The 22,364-nt window shown below is 35.9% G+C and overlaps 1 protein-coding gene across 1 annotated transcript; it reads right to left on the bottom strand.

The window, feature by feature from the left end:
* Positions 1–397: 397 nt before the first annotated feature.
* Positions 398–21,909, bottom strand: cenpf (centromere protein F). Its single transcript, XM_088909511.1, has 20 exons — positions 21,870–21,909; positions 20,687–20,897; positions 19,855–20,051; positions 18,942–19,057; positions 18,729–18,820; positions 17,902–18,160; positions 17,031–17,233; positions 15,793–15,918; positions 15,217–15,345; positions 14,676–14,798; positions 14,223–14,358; positions 10,364–13,683; positions 6,706–8,943; positions 6,381–6,533; positions 6,127–6,270; positions 4,167–4,328; positions 3,854–4,025; positions 2,725–3,192; positions 2,081–2,259; positions 398–943 (listed from the first exon to the last, which is right to left on the bottom strand). The coding sequence occupies exons 2-20, from the start codon at positions 20,846–20,848 to the stop codon at positions 713–715; spliced, it is 8,610 nt and encodes a 2,869-aa protein (XP_088765637.1). The 5' UTR covers positions 20,849–20,897; positions 21,870–21,909; the 3' UTR covers positions 398–712.
* Positions 21,910–22,364: the final 455 nt, after the last annotated feature.

Below are 22,364 nucleotides of genomic sequence, written 5' to 3'. Positions count from 1 at the left end.
CCCAACTTTACCCTTAAATTTACAGTCTAGTATCAAATGGCTAAATAATTCTTGACTTTTTAATGTTTACATCATATCTTGGCTGTTTCAAAACAGCTACCACATGACAATCATAAAGGCTGTCTTGCTTCTACCTGTAAAAGTGACCCACTTTAAATAAGTGGACTATTAAGATGGAAGGTTTTATAGTTTATAAGAGAATAGTTCTCCACTACCCATTATCCTGTAGATAATAATAAATAAACTTTATTTTATATAGCACCTTTTAAGGTGGCTTCTCAAAGCGCTTTACAAAACAACAACAAAAAAATACACAAGCTCTAAATGTCACGACACTGACCCACTCTGAGTAAAGCTAGAGGTTATTAAATGTATTTTAAAAAAATCAAACAAGCAATTTGTCACTTAATGTCATTTAATGAACTGTGCATTTTGAACTTGTATACATTTTCAGAAAACCTTGATCTTAAAAGTAGTAGGATCAGAGAAGTATTCTGCTATTTTTTAAGCTCAATAAGTAAACTTGCTTAACCTGGTTTTGTACAATTCTATTCTAAAGACGTTTTGTGATATTTTCTTTTTCAACTAAAACAAGCTTTAAAAATGCAAGTTTAAAAAATAATACAAATAAGTAGAAAAAAACTAATATACATTTTTTTTTATTCTTACACGAAATACTGCTATTTACACTTTTCAGTTTAGAAAACTGCTATCACTGTACTTGACAGTTTTCACTTGAGTTTTCAGAAGCCATTATTTGTCTCCGTTTCTCCTTTTGCTCAGGTGATTTCTTTGAGCTTAGGGATCTCTTGCTTCTCCTTACTTCCATGTTGCTGACAGGACTCTCGAAGCCCTGCTTAGTGGGACTGTTAGTTATGGTTGACAGCAGTTTCCCTGCACTGAGGGCCACTGGTGCAGGTAGTGATTCCATTTTGTGCATCTGCTACAAAAGAAGCATATTTTAACAACATCAATTTTAACAACGATCATCTTTTTTGAATACTGATTGCAGTAAAACAAGATGTATTTCAAGAATTTCAAGATGTGTACAACTGAACACTTCACACAGCTTCATCCAAACAATGTAACCTGTATGGTAAGCTTTAAATTACGATGAACGCAGTTAATACAAGGCTAATTTGTGAATGACTAAATTAACTCTTAAGTACAGGCAGGTTCATGTTAACACTGCAGTCTTTGCAAGTAAGGTCCCACTGTGTAAACTTACTTCAAGCAAAAGAGAAATATACTTTTTTTTTTTACTTTGTGACAGGTTAAAATGACACCACCTTAAATGAGAGGAGAACATTTTTAAGTGTCAGCTGTGACACCTCTATAACAATTGTCTTATCCTTAGAAAAGAATAGATTTTGAGATAATGGAACACACACTGAAGGAAGTAAAAAAAAGTGTATTTTTGTTTCTTAATACTTTAGTTTCAGAGACTGGAATACAAAAGTCAACCCAGAACAGAAAGAACAATAGTATGACCCAGCTGACACAACCTTATATTCTTTAGTCTATCTATACTATGTCATTTGAAGTAGCTCAAAAGGTGCTCGCAGTGTACATTTAGCTTCTAAGAATTGAAGGTGGTTAGTCATTTTCAGAAAGAGCTTGCTGGCAGTCATTGCTTGTCTTTGTATTACTCGTGGAAGGAAGTGTCTGTGGAAATGTTTAAAAGACCACCTTTTAGAGGCATAGATGACTGTTCAGGATGCATAATGTTATAGTAATTGTGCATAATGCATAAAGAAATATTCAATATAGTTTCATAACAAGACAAAACTTAGACAAAATAAAAGTCTAAGTTCTAAATTGCGATATATTAATGATGTGTTAAAACATGTAGCACTTCCAAAATAAATTTGAAAACCTTTAAAACTAAACTCATTTGAAGTGGATTGTTTCCTGTGTTTGAAATGTCTAAACTTTTAAGAACTCAAAAAACACATCAACAGCGGTGTTCATATTTTTTGGTCTCAAGGCTGCTTATTACAGCCATTTGTAATGTCAGAAATAGTAATAGTGTTCAATTGCCCTGTTTATACAAAGGCATATGTAGCATGTTAACTCTTACTTTTTGATTTTTGCTGCCCTCTGCTGTGGGTTTCTGTCCAGGAACAGCATTTTCCAGTCCTTTCTGAGCAGTCTGTAATGTGGGAGATCTCTTTGCAGCAAGGCGCGGGCTGCACCTCTGAACAGTTGTCCTACGAATAATGTAGGGGCTCATTTCTCCAGATGGGATATCTGCAAACCCTAGAAACCCCCCCAGAGAGATCATGTTAATGCTATGAACTTTTAAAGTCTTTATGGGGCATACAGGTAACTGCTGCAGCTGCAGCCCACCACTGAAGAACTCAGTATAGTTAAGGCAATGTTTCCATCTTAGGATAGTATGAGAATGCTTTTGAATGTTATGCAAATGTCAACTTGTGTAATTAGTATAGCAGTGAAGCTTCACAATTAAATAATTGAAATTCAAAATACCTGACTAATTGTAACTGAACTATCGATTACCTGAAAGCCTGACACCTCCTGTCAAAACTGGACCTTTTTTTTTTACCCATAAATGGTCTTCTCTAGATATTCTTTCTTGTTTGCTTTCTTGCTACATCTCCAGCAATGCCCCTTGAGAAGACTCTGGCATGTTTTTTTTTTAACTACTTCTTCAGCTTAAATTCTTAACTCTTCAGTACATCACATGTAGTGAAAAACATTTACCTTTTCTCACCACTTCTGGTAACCCCTCTAGTCTGAATTCGTCGTCCTCCTCCTCTGTACGCTGCGCTGTTTGGGGGTTCACTTGTCCGCAGACTCTCTTGCTGGAGCTCAGGTGCTCCTGTGCCTTTGCTGGGTCAGTTTCCTCCTCAGCACCTGAAGCTCTCTGCCTCTTTGCTGAAAGCCGTGACTGTCCTCTGGGTGAAGCTCTCTTCCTTACTGCAGACTTAGGGTTCTTTTTTATTGGGGAATCTGATGTTTTTGGAGTGCTCCCTGCTGTTTCGCTACCTTTCAAAGGCAATACCTGGCTGCTCATTAAAGCAAGTTTGTTTTCAAGGATCTCATTGGCTTCTTCCAGTTTGTGAAGACTAATCATGATATTGCAGTACTTCTCCATGCTCTCATCAGCTTCTTTACTCTTCTCATCCAAGGCCTCTTTGAGTTCTTGTATCTCAGACTGTAGTGCTCCTACTGTAGAATGAAGAGTGAAGAAGAAACCATTTCAAACAACAGTAAAAATAGGAAATTGCTCCTTTATTTGCTCATCTTTCCTTCTAAAATAATCTATAAAACACATGTATTTATTTATATTTAAAGTACATGTTTACTTTGAATGATCTACACAGTATTGCAGTGGGAAAAAAAGCTGCCTTCTACTTATACAAGACAGAAATTAATGTCTTACTTTTATTGTGCTGCAATGTAATCACGAATACATAAACAATATTAAATGCAAACAACAAAAAGGCCAAGTCACTAAAGCCGTTATTATATATACCAATTCATTATCAAGTCAACCTTACTTTCAGTTTTTGCCATTGCAAGAACACATACATGATGATTAATTTAGCAGAAAAAATTAAAAAAACAGCCAATATGTCCATAATTCCCAGCTTCATTAATTCCTCATCTATGCAGGAGTAAATCAAACTTCATCAAGCTACAGATCCAGTGGGAGGAACAATATTCCTAAAAACTGGCATTCATTATGTATAGCGACCAAAGAACAAACACCACAGCAGAATATTGTTAATGCTATAGTGATTAATACTCAAGATTTCTGAACAATTGTTTATAGCAGTGTTAGATATATAGTGCTCACAGAAACGAAATCTCCAAGGTTGTGTCATACCTTCTTCTTGGCTGGCATTACGTTTGGCAAGCAGTTCTTGCTGCTGGTTTTCTTTAAGGAGTGCTTCTTTCTCTTGCTCTAGCTGTTTGCAGGACTTCATCCAGAGCTGTAGCTTGTTGAGGGCAGAATCCTTCTCCTTAGTGAGCCGCATAATGGTGGAATTCAGGTCACCCTGTAGATGTTTAGCAGGTTTTTAGAAGCAGAAAACAAAATCAATGCCTTGTGGCAGGCTTACACTTTTTTGAGACAAATCTCACACCTACTGTACGTATACCTGACATATTAAAAAAAATTTTTAGAACATATTAATTACCTTAATTTTGGTACACTGTTCCAATTTTATTTCCGATTCCTTTAATGCTAAGTTCAGCTCTTCTTTACTGGACTTCAGGTCATTTATTTCAGTTAAGCAATCGATGTTCTTTTCCTCTGCTGCAGTCAGTTCTCGTTTCAGTGCCTGTTTTTCCCCTTCATACTGAAGAACATGAAAGGTCATTAGATGTTGCATTTTAGCTGAAATCAATATTTCCTTAAATGCATAAAAGGCAAATTTTCCATGTAGACAAGGACTTTCTATTCTTCCAAATAATTACACATAATAACTCCTTAGGTCTCGGTCCCCTTCTTCGTAATCAATCCCACTGATAAAATATTTCCTCCTCCAAGGTGAAGTTCTGAATAATTTTACAACTTGCTTTTGTTCTTCAAGAAATAGCCCTACAATAAGGAGCATAGCTACCAAATAGAGAAAAAAGGTGTTGTGATCTGATTTTTTTTAGGCCTGTGCTGTCTTAGTAAGTGTCAGTGCAGACCTGGATGTGAAGTGTTGTATAATATTTTATCATAGCTTTCTCCAGAGTGTAATGTTAAACAGCACCAGGATATTAAAACAAACCAAGAAAACCAAAGTATGACATTTAAATCTCAGAGGGTAGTGGCACAACATGTGTTGACTAAAGAACACAATGAAGAGGTATTAGCCTGGCAACAGTATTCAAGAACAACGCACAATCCTCACAGAACTCAAACAAGGGGGAAACAAAATTAAACAGTTTATGCATTCTTAACATAATCTTACAGCCATGGAAATAGATGTAGAACCCTATCTGCTTTGAAACTGAGATTTTTATCTGAACTAATCACAAAATAAGCATGTCATATAATGAAAGGTACACTAGTTGTAAAAAAAAAAGGGGAACGTGTTATTTGGAGATGCTAAATAATTTAATCTCCTGTATTATTTTGCATTCCTGGAAAAGGTGGAGGACACATACAAAGCCTTTTCTGTTACTGCAGCTGCACTGCAGCTATGGCTAGACTGTTGTCTTTGCATTCTCTTTTTTATGCCCAGGGCACGATTACGTAACACACTTAAATGAGTGTTCCATGCTTTCAATTTTTATCTGTAAAAACATCCCTTGTAAATTTGTAGTTTACTCAGTGGTAGAGAAGTCACAGACACATCCCAAAAGAAGGCACAAGACAACAGGAGAAAAAAGGAATAGACATTCTGTATTAGTTAATTAGTGGCATTTCGGGTTGTAGCTTTTACTGAATTTCATTGATTACCATTATGTTTTGCCAACTTTTCCCTTTTTGCAGTTAAGCTGCATTTCTGGTTGCAACTCACATGCTTTGTCTCCGTTGCCTGAATGAAATACTTAAGCTACATGAAAAGTTAAAACTAATATTTCAAAGAAACTTAGAATTACTCTTAATGCATTAAAAATGATGCCCAAGCACAAAATAATGGCAAATATACTCAATTTTGATTAATATTGAAGAGATTAGGGAGACACCTGGGAAGTGAGATAATATCATTTTTTGTTTTTGTATTTTTGCAAACTACTGTATGCAGTCTAGTGGCTTAAAGTTGGCTTTGCGCCCCAATATATAAAGATGCTGCCTGGCCTTGGTGAGTAAGATAAAGGGCATGTATTTGGTAAGCAGGCTGTATGCCTAGAACACATGAAAAGGACTAACTGTTGTCTAGTCTGCAACTAAGATATAATTAATGTTGCTGTCTTATCATTTTTTTAGAATGTGTCATAGTAACTTGGTTGCTCAGTATAAAAAAACATCTTTAGTTACTTATTTTTAACTCTGGTGATTAAAAACCAAACTTCCATATGCATATGAAATAAAGAGACTTGTGCTTCACAGACACCTGAACTTTGTCATTTGTATGACATGACAATATTTTACCAGTTTTGGAAACAATGCTCTCTTTGGTTATGACAAGCACCCTCTCCTTTAACAGTCTTAAACCTTACCCTTTCCTGTGCTAGTGCAAGCTTCTCTTGATAGGCACCTTCCATTTCCTTAATTTTCTGCTCATATAAAGCAATGTTATCCTGAGATAAGGCCAGATTCTTCTTAAGCTCTTCTTTTTCTGAAGCAGAGATCTCTAAAGACAGCTGAAGAAAAAAACTTATTGAATGAAACTTGATCAGGATATAAATCAGGTTACAAAGATGCAGAACAAAGGCAACAGTTCAATGATCCACAAAAACTAAAAAAACAATACCTTGTAGCTTTCCACTTCTTGCCGAGAGGACTGAAGCTCAACAGAAAGGGAGTTTCTTTCAAGCTCAAAATCCTTCTGCATCCTCTCTGCTTTCTTCAAACGATCATTGATTTCATTTTGTAGCTTGACGCAATTTTCTTGTAACATGCTTACCTGTTAGGAAAACAATCTCAATTAAGATCAAAGGATTTTAAGTGTCAGATCTTTTGACAATTGAGAAATATTGGATCTTTCAAAAATTAACACAGAAATATTACTTGTTAGCAAAACTTTCTTTAATATGGTTACATTTGTAAAGCACTTTATACTTAATATATCAGATTACCTTTTCAGCGAGTTCCAAATTAATGACTTTCACCGACTCCAAATTATGCTTGTGCTGTTTTAAATCGTCTTCCAGAGAATTTATTGTGTTTTGCATCACTTCTGCCTTTGTCGACATTATCTGCGACCTTTGTTCCCACTCCGTTACAATTGTCTGTAGACAGACCTTTTCCTTTTCCAACTCCTCCTTTTCAACTTCTAAACTTGTCAGCTTCTCTTCTGCAGTCTGCTTCAGCACTTGCAGATCAACCACTTCTTGTTGCAACTGGCCATTTACCTCAGTGCTCTCAATCAATTTCAGTTGCTTTGCCTCACAATCTTGAGAAAGAACCTGATTTAGGGATTTCACGTCTGCAAGGGTCTTTTCAGCATCCTGGAGTTTCTGGGATAACATGATATTTTCATTTTTAAAACAAGATAACTGAGAATTTAAATCATTTTCTTTTGACTGCATTGACATTACCTCATCTTTGCTTAGCTGCAGCTCATTACTTATTTCTTTGACTTTTGATTCACATGTTTGTGCCGCATTTTCTTGATTAGTTTTAGCTACTTTGACTTCTTTTTCAAGCACTTCCAGTCTCTCAGAAGCTGCACTAGATGAGATCTGCAGCTGCACAACCTGTTCATTCTTACAGAGCAACTCTTTTTCCAATTTCTCCTTTACTGCCTTCAGATCATTAATTTCTTGTACTTTACATTCTATCGATTTTGTCAGTTCCTTCTTTTCAGGGGCTAAAATTTCAAGCTCTGCTTTAGCAGACTCTGCCTGAAGAATTGCATCTTCCAGACTTGCTTCGGTCATCTCTCTTTCCCTTTCAAGCTTTTCAATTTTGTCCACGAGAACATCAGCTTTCCTCTGGCTTGCTTTCAGCTGTTCAGCCACGTGCCGTTTCTTTTTCTCGTCTGCTTCAATTCTCACCCTTAGTTTCTCAATGCCTGCACGCATTTGGGTTACCTCTTCCTGAGTAGAATTCAACTTTGATGCAATTTCACCCTTTTCACATAGGGATGACTCCAGCAACTGGGACAGCTTTGAGTTTTCATTTTCTAGCTCTTGTACTTTGCTCTCAAGAACTTCACACTCTGTTGAGACTGAAGTTTTTTCTTCCTTAACTTCATTCAATACTCTAAGCAACTCTTGATTCTCCTCTTTCAGTAACACAACAGTCTGTTCCATGTTCTGAAGCTGCTGCAAAAGTTTCTCTTTTTCACTTTGCAGGTTTTCAAGGCTACTGTTGGCCAATTCTCTTTGACATTTTTGATTCCTTATATCTTTCTCAAGGATCTTTATAAACTCCTTGGCATCAACGTTATCCTTTTCTAGTTGTTCAGCTTTTCCTTTCCACCTCTGGAAATCACGTTCAACTTCTTCCTTTTCCTCAGTGCACAAGGACAACTCTTGATGCAGCTGATTTCTTTCATCTACATCCCCATTCAGCTGTTGTTCTAAACTCACAATTGCTTTCTTACTTAAGTCAAGCTCTTTCTGAAGCTTCTCATTCTTCTGCTGGATCTCTTCAAACTCTGCCTCCAAAGACAAGATATGTTTTTCCAGATTAGCCTTCTCAGATTGAGTCCTTTTCAGATCACTTTCAATCTGAAGGAACTTTTCATCCCAGCCTCCTTTAGCCATTTCCAGACTTTCCAACAAATTGGTTACATCAGACAATTGCAATTTTGATGTCTTTAACTGCAAATTTAGGCTATTAAGCTCTTCATCCAGTTCCCTTACATGTTTATCAAGTTTCTGGTTCTCCATGACAGAGACACTTAGCTTTTGTATCAAATTTGAATTTTCTTTTTCCAATTTTTGGAACTTTTCTTCCATTTCAGCAAACAAATCTGTTTTTGAAATCATTTCAGCTTTATTAAGATCTGACTGTGAGCATAAAGTCTGAACATCATTCTCCAAATTGCCCTTTTCATTGTTTTCTTCCAAATCTTTAAGACACTCTTGCAACACACTGACTTGTAAATTTTCTGTGCTCGTTTTGGTGGTATGCAAGTCATCCTCTACTACAGAAGCATCATTTTCTAGAGTAAGAATTCCCACTCCACTTAAAAGTCCATCAAATGTATCATTAATGGCTGTGTTGCTTCCTGTTTCCGAATGCTCAACCTCTTCATTCACATTGGGGTTGTACTGTTGTGCAGTCGACTCTAATATTTCAGTCTTCAGTCCTTCAGGGTCTTTCTCTGGAGAGAGGCATTTTATACCTCCCTTTTCAGTGTTGGCCTACAGCAGAAAACAAATAGTATTTGTGTTATATATTGTCAATAATCTAAAACAAACATTTATTATAAATCTCAAATAATATTATTAAGATAAAGCAAGTTCTGTTTACTTGTAACCCCAACACCACTTTATACTTTATAGCAATGCAAAACGGTCTAAAAATGGTCTGACAGCCAAAACTTTAAGAGTCTTGAATGATTGGTTCTACTTTCAAAGTCAGGAGTTCTGAGCTTTTCAGCTAAGCTAGACCTAACAGATAGTACTGTACCCAACATACATAACAACTCTCAAATACTAAATAAAAGCACTAAAATGCATTAACATAGAATTTTGGCATTTAAACAGAGTAAAGTCACATTTGGAAGTGTAATTCTTATGTACATAGTAAAAAGTGTGAGAAATTAAATCTAGGGAAGTTGTGTTTAGTTTTAGTAACCATATCACAGAAAATATATTAGAGCCTTAGAAAGAGTTGAAAGAGCAACAAATATTATTCTTGGTCTCAGGTTACCATATACTTTAATATATGGAATTGTTGAGGGAGATAAATCTTTACTCTTTAGAACAAAAAAAAAGAGATTTTATCCTAGTACTCTAAATGCTTCAGAATTCTAACAGGTATTGATAAATTCAAATTAGGGTACTGTTTCACACTCAATAGTGAAACAAGAAGACAGAGTCACATTTGGAAAATCAAGGGGAAGGACAGGGAATAAGAAACACTTCTTCACCCAGAGTTATGGGTGTCTGGAACAGACTCTCCAGTCAGGTATCTGAGGCCCAAACACTCTAGGCACCTTAAAAAAATGGCTGGACAAAATTTGAGATTCACTAGTTACGAAACTACCAATAAGTTCCCCCCTTTTATTTGCAAATCAAAGAAAAGAGTAATAAGTGATTGATTAGAAATATATAAGCATAAATACATAAACCTTTCACTCTCTGATATACTGTATATGGATTAACAAGCTTGAAGTCTTCTGTTTAAATATGCAAATATAGAGATTTTACCACAACAGACTTAAAAACAGTATTTTTTTCCATTGGCATTTTTCCGTTATTATTAGTACTGATAAGTATAAAAAATGTAACAAGTTCAGTTATGCTTTTTGAAGAATTTAACAAGTTGTATAACAATTACTATGGGAAATTTAAGAAATAGCATTAGCTTTTCAATTTGCATGCAAGCTTTCACTTGATCACAAATAAGCATTTTAAGTTTAATCCTTTAACCAGTTGACAACAAATGCTGATGTATAATGCCAAACAGTTTGTTTATAGCAAACCCCTGCCCTAATGAGATAAATTGTGCTGGTGGGAAAATTAAGGAAGCTGGATTGCATAACATTAGATTTGTCTTCAATTAAACTTCGCTGAAATCACTTACAGAAGACTAATGATGAACAATGAAATGCCTTACCTGGTGAAACTCTTCATCATTCTCAGAACACAGGAGAGAACGGGAGCTCAGGTCTAGACATTGCATCTGTAGTCTTGCAGTCTCCAACTCAGAAGACAAAAACTCACAATTCTGTTTCTCCTCTGCAAGTCTGGTCTCCATTTCTGCATTCAAATCGACCAGCTTCTGCTGCCACACCTTTACTTCATCTAGATGATGCTGTTGGAGTTGATCAAGCTCATGTTGTACTCTGGACAAGGCAGCTTTCAGCTCCTCAATCTCTTCTTTTGAAACTTCTTTCTGTCTATCCATTTGTTCTTTCAAAGTCTTCAAAGATTCTTCATAGGTTTGAGAGAGCATTTTTAGTTCATCAGACTTTTTTAGGAGCTCACTCTCCAATGGGCACAAATCATTTTGTGTCCTGTATAATGGACCATCATCAGGACCACAGGTCTGGAGTTCTGACGTGTCAGCTTTCAGGTTCTTGTGGATTGTCTCTTGAGTGAGCAGAGCTTTCTCTGCCTGAAGTTGATCAATAAAGCATTGTTGCTTAGATAGGTTTGATAAGCTATCGTATTGGCATTCAGAACTTATTTGACAGCTTTCAAGTTCTTTAGTCTGCATTTTGAGCTCTTCAGAGCATTTGCTTTTATCATTTTGCTCGTCAAGCATGGATTTCAATGTCTGATTTTCTTCTTGTAGTCTTAACAGAGTTTCCTCAAAGCCAAAACTTCTGTTCTTTATTAAGGTTTTATTCTCTTCAAGAGCATTCAAGCACTGATGTTGTGATTCTGCAAGCTTAGTTTTCAATTCCGTCATTTCTGCTACCAAATTACTATAGGAATTTTCAAGAACTGTGTATCTTTTAACTTCCTCATCCAGGGAAAATTGAGCTTTCTCATTTGTAGCCTGCAACATTTCAACTTTAGCAGCAAGAGCAATATAACTTTCATTCATGCTATTGCTAGATTTATGGGCATCCTCCAAAACTGCTTTGGTGAGTAAGGCCTCACGTTCTTTCTCTGCAAGTTCTTCCCTGGCAGAGTGCAACTTCTTCTGCAGAGAAGACTTTTGCAACTCATTTTCCTTAAGTTTTGCCTCAAGGATACCCAAGGAATTTTTAAGTTGTTCAAACTCACTTCCTTCACAAACACAATTTTTCTGATTATCCTCAAGATCCATCTGGAGCATTTCAAGCTGAACATTAATTTTGTTCAAATGTACTTCCTTTTCCTTTAATCTGTCAGAAATTTCTATCTGTTTCAATTCAGTGGCACTCAGCTTAGCCTCAAGCATTTCAATCTTCAGGTTTCTTTCCACTATACAGTTTTCAGAAATTAATAACACACTTTTCAAAGACTCCAGTTCACTTTGATGTGTAGATACCTGCTGTTTCAAAGTCTCTTTTTCTTGGGTGATCATTCTAAAGCAATCTTGCATTTTATTGAGCTCTTCATTACAGATCATATTATTCTTTCTTAGCTGGCTTATTTCATTTTCTGCCATTTCTAGTTTCTCCATGGTATTTTCAACTTCATTGCTTTTATTTTGCAGCTGAGACTGTAATGCCTCTTTCTCCTGGAATAGTTGCATTTGCTTATCTTCATAACCCTTGAGTTTAGAAGCACGTTCTTCTGATTCGTCCCTATATTTTTTCTGAAGTTCCACTAATTCCTTATCCTGGGACATCTTTTTATATGATTCTTCCCTCAGACTAATTTCTAAGGTTGAATTCAGCTCCATAACAGACGTATATTTGCCCTGTAGGTCTTCTAAAGAGCTTTTAAGTTGAGCACACAACTCATTAGCAACCCCAAGCTCATTTTTGTAAGATTTTATCATCTCCGCAGAAGCATCTTCTTTCTCTCCTACTAAACCATTTAGTCTAGATATTTCTTTCAAAAGACTGTCTTTCTCTTGGCACAAGATGTTGTGAGAGTCCTCTAGACTTCGACTCCTCACAGTAACCTGTTCAATTTCTTCTTCCAGAGTCTGTAGTCCAGCTTTGAGCTGTGCATTTTCATCTTCTAATCTGGAAGACTTCAACCCTGTTTCCTCAACTGAATTTTTAAGCTCCTCAACACTTGCTTTGAAGACCTGCAATTCAGTTACTTTGCTTTCAAGCTCCTTTGTCAAATTTTGCAAAGAAGCTTCCTTTTCCTTAGCTGCTTCGGAGAAAAGATTACACTGCTCTTGTAGAGACACTGAAGAACTGGCTTGTTCAGACAGCAGAGATAATTCTTGAAGAAGTTCTTTTTGGCTTTCCTCAGCCTGTGAAAATTTCATCTGCAGTTCACCTTTAACTTTTGAAAGCTCTTCACATTTGCTCTGTAATTCAACATTAAGGTTTTTTTGAAGTTTTAAAGAAGATTCCAATGAAGACACTTGATCCTTTAAGAATGCTGCTTCCTGTTGACTCTTTTCAAAGTTCAGACTGGCCTGCTGAAATGCTTGTTCTTTTTCAGAGAGACTCTCTTCGTGTGCTTTAAGCAAACTACACCTTTCAGTGCTGAGCTTTTCTAGCTGTTCCTCATGCTGGGACAACGCCTGAGAAATGGTGTTCTTTAAGTGTAAGATTTCTTCTTCCTTCAGATCAATTACAGACTCTTTTGATTTTGCAAGATTGCAAGCACTTTCATACTGTAGTATAAATTCATTGTAAGACTGTTCCATTTTGTCAGCTCTACAGGTCTCCAATTGCAGTTTCATTTCCAAATTTGATGCCTTTGCTTGGAGTTCAGCAATCTGCAGCTTGGCATTCTCTAAGTCTTTTGTATACTTTAGATTATCCCGCTCAGAGCTTTTCTGAAGTTCTTCATACAGTTTGCTCTTTTCTTCCAATTCCATACACTTTTTAAGAAGTTCACCTTTTAAAGAGTCAGTCTGCTCTGTCAAATCTTCCTTCTCACTTTTAAGACTATTCACCTTTTCAGTTAGGCCACAGCTCACATTCTGAATCATCTCAATATTTTTTTCCAAATCACCAATTTTATTTAACATGTGTTCTCTCTCTGTCTCTACGCTGTTTACAAGATCTTCCTTTTCAGTCTTCCATTTGGAAAGGAAATCATTCTCCTTCTTTAATTCAGTGCATTCATTCTGCTTAGAATCCAGAGCAATTTGCAGTGCCTGCTGTTCTTTCTCCATAACAGTCTGCTTACTTTTCATTTGTTCCAGGTCCTGTTCTTGTTTCTTTATTTGGTTCTGAGCCATTTCTTTAATCTTTTCAACATCAGACACTACTTTTTTCATGTTTTCCAACTCCAACGCTGAAGACTGATCTTGGTTTTCCATTTTAACTTGAAGACATTTCAGTTCTTCACTTTGAGCAAGAGTTTTAGCTGTAAATAAAAGTAATCTCTTTCAAAAAAAGACAAAGGGAGTCTAAGATTTTTAAAACATGTCTAAACCTGAAAGAAATTCTTAATAGAATGCTATACTAAACATTAGTCATATTTAACGTGAAATTATTGCTATACACATCCCACTTTAAAATAAAATTAATTTATTTTTAAGGGTAAATCATGTATCGCATGCATGCATAAGAAAATTGGAATTACCAATACATTAGCATATTGGTAACCTTTTAATATTATAATACACAATATATTTACTGTACAGTATATAATGTCAAAATTCATTTTTGATTTTTTTACACTCTGAAATTCTGAGGTAAAACCAAAAGTGTAACTACTTCTATTCACACTACCTTTGAAGTAATAGATTTGTAAAAGTCACTTATTTGTTGATTTTGGTGTAGAAAATTAGTCACTTAATTATTCCATCTTTCTCTCAGCAATTTAATTGAAAACCATCAATATTTCCAAAGATCAAAAAACACCATTCAAGATGTGTTTCCATGTTCTAGAAGAAACCTCACCTTTAAAGTCTTCCATCAAGCTATGGCTTTGTTTGAGATTTTGTTTTGCAGATTTCAGTTCTTCTTCTACTTGAGTCAGTCTCCTTGAACTTTGCTCGAACTGACAGCTAAGACTGTTTTTTTCTTTTTGGATTCCCTACAAAGGTGAAATTGAATTTAAAACAAATACACATTCACAAATAAGTACATTTCCTACAAGTGTATAATGAATAATGTAGTTAATACAAATGCATGTGCACAGGCAGAGGTAGAGAGTCATATCATCCAAATTTACATGAGTAAAACTAAATTTTATTTACATTCATGTTAACATTATAAAAGCCTATACTTTAATTATACTTATTAGACACTTAACTAAATTCCTTTAAACTAAAAATATATCATGCAATCCTAGCCCCTCTAAGTAACCCCACACTAATTTTGGTTACAACCAGAAAAGATTACAAGTCCTACCTCAAAGGTCTTTCTCATTTCATTCTCTTTCGTCTGACTAGCTTGTAGTATCTGCTCCGTCCTGCATAACTTCTGCTTAAGATCTTCAATACATTTTTCCAGGTGATGCTTCTGCTGCACTATCTATGAATTAAAAAACGTGAGAATAAAATACGAACTCTTCCGAAATGTAATGCCACCTGCTGGTAATCAGTTAACATCCAACCCATTTTTTGTGTGAACGCTTCTTGGAAAGGTCCCACAGAAAGATTCAGTGCCACCCGTTTCATCATAAGCAGCATTTAAATAGTTTATTTGCTTTCGTGGAGTATTAAAACCTGTTTTTGACAAGCCCACTAATTCTCTTCTGAATAATTGTGTGGCAAAAATATTACTAACTACAATTCCTAACTATAATGTGAAGTTTTCACTACTAGAGAGGCTCAAAATTTAGAGAGGTTAAAAAAGTTTAACCCAAAGAAGAAGAAAATAGTTTGCCACCATGAAAAAAAAAGCTGAGGAATGATGATATTCTACATATGAAATGTTTGCTCTTTCACACCTTATCCATTTCAGCCTGAAGGGCATTGTAATCACTTTTGGCCAGCTGGAGCTCTTGGCTCATCTTTGATTTCATCTGATGAAACTCTTGATCTAGACTGCGAAGGGAATTCTGTTGATGTACCAGCTCCTGGAAAAACAAAAATCTTAAGTGAATCAAATGGTACCAAACAAATTAGAAAAATTTAATATAGATTGTAACCAGCAGGATTAAATATGAAAATGTACATATCACATGTGAAAATATCACATTTGTAGGAACTGTCAAATGTTGGGGTTAACATTTTGAAATGTGCTTTTATGAGTTACAAAGATGTTAAGAGTTGTTTATTAAATGAATGCCATGATGCTCATGTGAGCTATCCAAAAAAGTCAAGATTATACCCATCTTGACAAATGACATATTCTATCAATACCTAAAGTTTTATTACTGAACTCGGAGCCATTCACAGATGACATTACAGCTACAGTATTTTCTTTAAAAGGGCATTCATGTTTAATGGGCTCATGACAGGAAAAACATCTGAATCCCAGGTCAGGATAACAGGCTGTACTGCAGCAAGCACTTTGATCAGACCTTCTGGTGCTCCTTCTCATGGTCCTTCATCTTCTGCTCCAGGGCAAGCCGCGAGCTATCAGCGTTGTGTCTCTGACAGTTCAACTCCTCAGACAACTGCTTCAGTTTCTGTTCAAGGGCTGCACACTGAGAGAGACCGAAAACATGATCAGGATACAAAGAATAGATCTTTGGTTTCTTGACATAAATATTTATAACCTCTACTAGAAGTGAGTGCTACAAACAAAATGACTATTTTAGCTTTTACAAACAAGAAAATGAGACATAACACGGTATTGGACTATTTTGTTTTAAGGCTTACTTGCATTTGTAATGTTTTTGGAACTTGGCATCTGGTGTAAAGGATGGCCAGGGCTTGTGACGTGACTTTTCTGAGCACTTTTCATAGGTGTAGGCAATATATCGCCACATATTCATGAGAAAATGATAATATGGCCCTTTCAGTAATCCACAAAGCCTAGTACATGCATTTACAATGGCTGTAAGAGGGGGTGGTATTATAAAGAGAGCAGTACACATCGGATTAAAACCGTTTCAAATGAAAGAGGGGCATTACATAAGGACAGCATTACAAAAGTTGAAAAAATGCATTTGCTTGAAAGGGAGAATGCTGAAATTGATCATGTTGAACACTAAAGACAAAAGATCAAAGTTAATTCAAAGCACAATATTTTAAATTCTGGCAATGAGACAAAGCATTTTTGTAGGATGAAAATATGTTCACATAAGAAAATGATTATCCAAAGTAAAGGAAAATTCTACACTACCAGACACATTTCGGAATACATTGTAGAAAATGTATAAAAATTATCCTATTTAAAACAAATCGATTGCATGAAAACCAGATTGATAATAGCAATACCATCAAGAAAAACATCATGATACACTATATTACCCTACTCTATCCTCCACTAATAGTTTTTAACATCAACAGTTTTATTAAAACGTATCAATGTTTACGCAAAAGTAAATGATCACAACACCAAACATTTAAATCTAAAACAGTAAGTAACTAACCTCTTTGAAGCAAAAATAACTAAAACTGTGAAACTCATTGACATGTTTTTCTATAACCCATATAAAAATGTTACAATTATACAGTGTTATTTTTAAATAATCTTATTCTCCAAAATACACAAGACGGATGTAGGTACCTTTAAGGTATAATTTAATTAGTATGAAGTATAACCTTCATAAAATATAAAACCAAGATGTAAAAAATACACCTTTCCACATACCTTGGAAGTGGTTTGTTCATACTGTCCTGTCACCCTGGTCAATTCATCCCTGCATTTATTTAAGTTTTTGTCTTTCTCTGCAAGTTCCATCTTTGCTTTTTCAAAGTTGCTTTGAATTTCATGCAGCTTGTTCACGTGGTTTTTCATATCTTTGTCTTGGGCCTGAAGACAAAGTTCCATCTCTGACACTTTGGCTTTCAGATCTGAAAATTTTAAAATTAATACAGACAACAAAAAATGGATTTACTTTCAACAGTGTACTTCGTTACTTGATAAGAATTACCACTATAGTTCCTGTGTTTAGGTACGGCGACTATCTTTTAAAGGAGATAGTTGACAAGATGTTATAATCAAAATGACAACAGCAATTCTACCTTGCAATGTTCTGAAAAAAGTAAAAACTGGACCTATCAAGTACTTGAATGGAAGTTAAAAGAGACACAAGATAAAAGCAATACCTTGCCCTTTGACTCAAAAAAGTAATGTACTTCCATGATTTTAGTAGAACCAGACTCTTTTTAGGAAAAGCTAGCACATCTAAATCATCCTCATTTTGATTAATTCCAGCATTTGTTTTTAAATATACTTCATATATTATATATAATGGTATATTACATATATTCACATACAGTATCTGTTTGTGAATATAGCACACTAGCTATAATGCTCTACGTTTTACAGCTGGATGAAAACAGTCCAGTCATTAGTATTAAAGGCTTTGAAAACCTGGTTTGCAATGAAAAACCTACATAGACAGGACAGTTTGACTGAACAGAATTTTGTTCAGCCAATTCAACATCAGTTTTAAAACCCCAGCATAATGGAAATGATATTCATCACTTGTAAAATATCTCAAAGCCAAAGGACAAACCTTGATTCATTGCTTTCAGCTGCTCACTTTGCTGAGAGCTGCCTGCATTGTCATGCATTGTGCTTCTGGAATTTCGCTTGTATGGAGTTTCTTCATGGTCCCAGAGGAAGCTGGAAGCTCCAATCCCCCTTTTCAAAGGGGTTTCCAGGAAGCTGTGTGACTGTCGGCTCGGCGTTTGGTCTTGTTGCCAAGGAAATATCGAGGATTGTGTCTGCTGTCTTGCAATGTCCTTATGACTTACTGACGACTGGTTTAATAACTTGTCCGGAAAAAAATAATGGTGGCAAGATGTATTGAGCATTAATACAAGAGCCCACAATGCTAGAAATCAATATATACTGTAATTTCCATTTTTGAATAATTCCTAAAATATAGTGTACAAATATGAATTTATTAATGACACAAAAGTCTTACAATAATTCCACACTTGGAATTTTACAATAATCTTCTGTAAATTCACAAATTAAACCAACAACACCTGCAGAGTATAACAGTACTGATTCTCCTTTATCCACTCCCTAGAGAAACAAGCAATGTGGTTCTAGGACATTATGCTGCAAGATGACCCACATACTTACTACTACAAAGCTCTGCAGGACTCTTCACTGTCCCAGCTCAACCATCTGAGCCAAATTAGTACCAGAGATCAGTACAGTAAATCCCAGATATTCCAAGCAGCACTAATGTAAGAATTCAATCTATGCCATTAGCTGTGCTATTACTTTTCAAATGAGCTTAATTATAAGCAATTAAAGTCACTAATACAATGTAACACAATTTTGTCATTCTATATACTGAAAGCATTTTAGTATTTAAAAAAAACTTACTTTGATTTGCATAACTTTCAGCTCTGCTTCCAGTTTTTGTCTTTCTTCTACTTCTTTATAATATTTCTCTTGAATTTCTTCCAGTTTTGAATCTGGAAAAAAAAAAGCTTCAGTTTTATTTCCAAAAGCTCATTTCCAAAAACCCTGTAGTAGAGATCTATATTTTAATTTCATATCTAAAGGATGGCAACAATGTCAAATTGTCAAATGTACCATGTAGCTTTTGGCTTGGTGTGACAGGAGTAGCAAAGCTTTTCTGTGGTGTTCCATATGATTGTTGATCTCCTGCAGCAAACGACTGCTGGCTTCTGTCTAGTTCAACCTTGTTCCTATAGGGAAAAAAAAAGGACAATATCACTTAGGTACCATTCATAAACATTTTAGATGTATTCTTGAATAAATGAAACAAGTATTTAAAGTAGGAACTATAAATTAAGCTCACAATTAAAACCTAGTGTTGGTGTTCATCTTTTAGGAGTATTGTTCTAGCCAAGGAACAGTTAACTATTACGACTAAAGGACTGCAATATTTAACTCAACTTTACCAGAAAGCTGGAATAGCTTAAACTTGATGTGTTCAAGTGAAATATTCTTTATTCAGTGAAATATGTATATTCATAAAACTGAAAATAAAAATATTTATATTCAATTGTGTGAACAAGCGATAGTCAGAATAGTCATAATCAGAATTCACTTTTGCCTAAATTGTTATTCAATGTCACGATACGACACATCTGTCATAACCTCAATTAGCTAAAGGCTGATGCTCTCCCAATATCACATACCATCACATCAGGTCAACAGATTCTTTCCAAATGCAAATCTGGCAACATGTAACTGCGAATCTCCAGAATCTCTCTTCTGACAGGAACAGCTCGGTGCTATCCCTATGGACTTCTGTCACCTGCTGATCTGTGACAGCCTGAATTCATGCATCTGTATCTAAGCCACAAACTCAGACCTGTCACTTGGCAACCAATTAATATTTACCTTCGGAATCCAGGTTGAAAAAAAAAGTGCACTGTAACTTCTATTTTTAATATGTTTACCAGAAGGATTTTTGGTGCATTAACAGGAGGTGATATTGGAACACAGTATTTCTTCTGAGTAATGCAGAATGATGTACCTCTTAATCTCTTGCTCCAGCTTTTCGATTTGCTTCTTGCTGGCAGCAAGCTGCCCCTCCAAGTAGTTGAGTTGCTGTTCCTTTACCTGCAGCTCATGGGTCACCTTTTGCCTCGTCTTTTCCAGGTTGTCACAGGACTCCACCAAAGACTGGTTCTCTCTTTTGAGTGCTGTTACTTCATTCTTCTCTACTTCCATCTTTTGGGATATGTCAGAAAATGTTTTTAAAACACTGAGAAGAAAACGCTGAAAGAACTGTATAATCTCTTGAATTCTTACTTGGGGGAAAACTAAACAACACAAGTGAAGTAAATAACCAAAGAAACTCCAATTTAATGTTACATGCATTTTAAATATGTTAAAATAACGAAATCACAAAGACTATGGTTTCACTTTAGTCTGGGTCTCTTAACTCTCTCCAAACTATTGACACGTAATAAACAATTATAGAAATTATAATTAATAATTACACGCACACAGCACTTGCATTCAAAAGGATCTCAAAGCACCTTATACACATCTATTAAGAATAATATGTGATTCACAAGATATTTATAAATAACATTTAGAGTCCCTAACCAGTCTTTTTTAAGTAGCTGTACTAGTCGTTTCTTCCTGTTGAACCCCTGAAAAATGTGCTTTGTGCATGTCTTGTCAACGTGACACACACCAGGCTGGACAGGTGAAACCATAAAAGCTGCAAAACGAGCAGCAGTTCGGCAGAAGGGACACGGTGGACAAAACAGCTCCTGAACCCTAAAGCAAACTGCGATGCTTCCAGTTTCTTACACTCAATAACCCCCCCACCTAACGTGAAGGGGGGGGGGGAGCACCTTTTGTTTTTGCTTCTGCAAGGCAGCCTCCAATGTTTCCAGCTGGAACTGCTTCTGCTGCCTCTCCTTTTTCAGTTTGTCTAGCTGGCTCTCGATTTCCTGGATTTTCTGGAGGGCTTTGCCAGGCAGCCCATCCTTCCACTCTTCCACTGCCCAGCTCATGCTGAGCACTCCAGGGCTTGTTGCTTAATCAGAAATGAATCTGCCTGACCTGAAAACAAGTACAGCATGTTATCAAACGTTGAAAGGTGGCATTAACATTTCATTTCTAATCTGCTCTAACCAGCACCAGCCATGAAAGATTAGGCTACGATGTGTCATCAGTTATGCACTGCAGACACTGTTAGCTTAATTCGTGGAACCGGATGATAGCATTCATGAAATACATTTATTAGATGGTCACTTAAACAAGCATTTATTCACTACTTACTGTATTTCATATTGAAATAACTATTAATTAGATTATTGAAACAAGATAAAGGGTACGAAAAATGGAAAAATAAAGTGATTAAATGGAATTCAACAACGGCAGATCATTAAAGACATTCTGATATTTGAACAATTGCTAAATGTATCTATTTAACTACATGGCTGGTGAGCCAGCTTTTACAACCGTATGTTATAAACAAAACTAATAACCGTGCACACGTTTAACGGTTCAACGAAAGAGACTAAATTCATCATTCAATAAACATTCAAAAAGCAATCGAAAAGAAATTGCCTGGGCTATCCAAGTGCACGCAAATCAGAACATCAGACCAGTCTCTTTACAGAGATACTTTATTAATGCTTGCACATTCCACGTACTAATATAAAAAATACATCAGTCCTGCCCACTCAGTGGTAACTAAGCCAAACAGGCTTAGCACCGTAACAGCCTGGTTTTCGAAGTAACAATTCGTGATCAGACTGAACGTCAGGATTTGTAGCTCTCAACCCTGGTCCGAGATGAACGACGCGTGTCTTCTGATTTAGGATCCAGCTGTGGGCTCATCTTACTAAAGTTTGCAATGCATGCACACTCAATTTCACCCGCCTTTCTTTGCCCTTTGCTACAAATAAGACGCATCATCTACGTCTAAAAAAAATACTTAAAATGCAACTTAATCCCGAAAATATACTTCACTACTAAAGTTAACTTAAAAGCTTCACCACAAAACATTTTTAACAGAAACTGACTTACCTCACATCAATAAAAGCGGATAATCCTTTCCCACAATTCAGCTCTACACAACAACAAATTCAAATTTGATCACTAAACTATGTCATTCCTTACTAGCTCTCTCATTGGCTACAATGTGGAATACGCTCTTCGATTGGTCAGTGCGTGTGACAAACCGGCATACTGGTCTATGATTGGGTCGAGACCAACGATTTAAATAGGAAACCGCCTTCTGCTCATCCCTATAGGCTATTTGCAAAGGAAATGCTCGTTGATTGGTTTAGTCGTATTGCCACATCTTATGTCATTTCTGTAGCGAGGTGGCGGTTAAATTTTAATTTTACTAACAAATGGCTTTTGTGTACTGTTTGTATATATAAAAAATGTTGTTTAGTTTTCATTGATGTAGAAAATAACTGGAAAAAGGCTCTGTTTCTTTTTGGTTACGAAGATATATCATTCATGGTTTAGGACTACGGGTTAAAATTGTATGTCTATTTCTATGGGTACTCGCTA

The sequence above is a fragment of the Atractosteus spatula genome, chromosome 2 (assembly GCF_055471065.1).
Source record: "Atractosteus spatula isolate fAtrSpa1 chromosome 2, fAtrSpa1.hap1, whole genome shotgun sequence".
Lineage (NCBI taxonomy): Eukaryota > Metazoa > Chordata > Actinopteri > Semionotiformes > Lepisosteidae > Atractosteus > Atractosteus spatula.
The sequence above is the reverse complement of the archived record's forward strand: the minus strand, read 5'-3'. Positions and strand labels throughout refer to the sequence as shown.

What these genes read in the sequence shown, in the direction of transcription:
- cenpf (XM_088909511.1), bottom strand. Translation starts at nt 20,848, where the DNA reads ATGAGCTGGGCAGTGGAAGAGTGGAAGGATGGGCTGCCTGGCAAAGCC. An exon ending in CTTGATGGAAGACTTTAAAG is followed by an intron (nt 13,684 to 14,222) that starts GTGAGGTTTCTT and finishes TTTTATTTACAG; the next exon opens with CTAAAACTCTTGCTCAAAGT. An exon ending in ATGATGAAGAGTTTCACCAG is followed by an intron (nt 8,944 to 10,363) that starts GTAAGGCATTTC and finishes TTTCTGCTGTAG; the next exon opens with GCCAACACTGAAAAGGGAGG.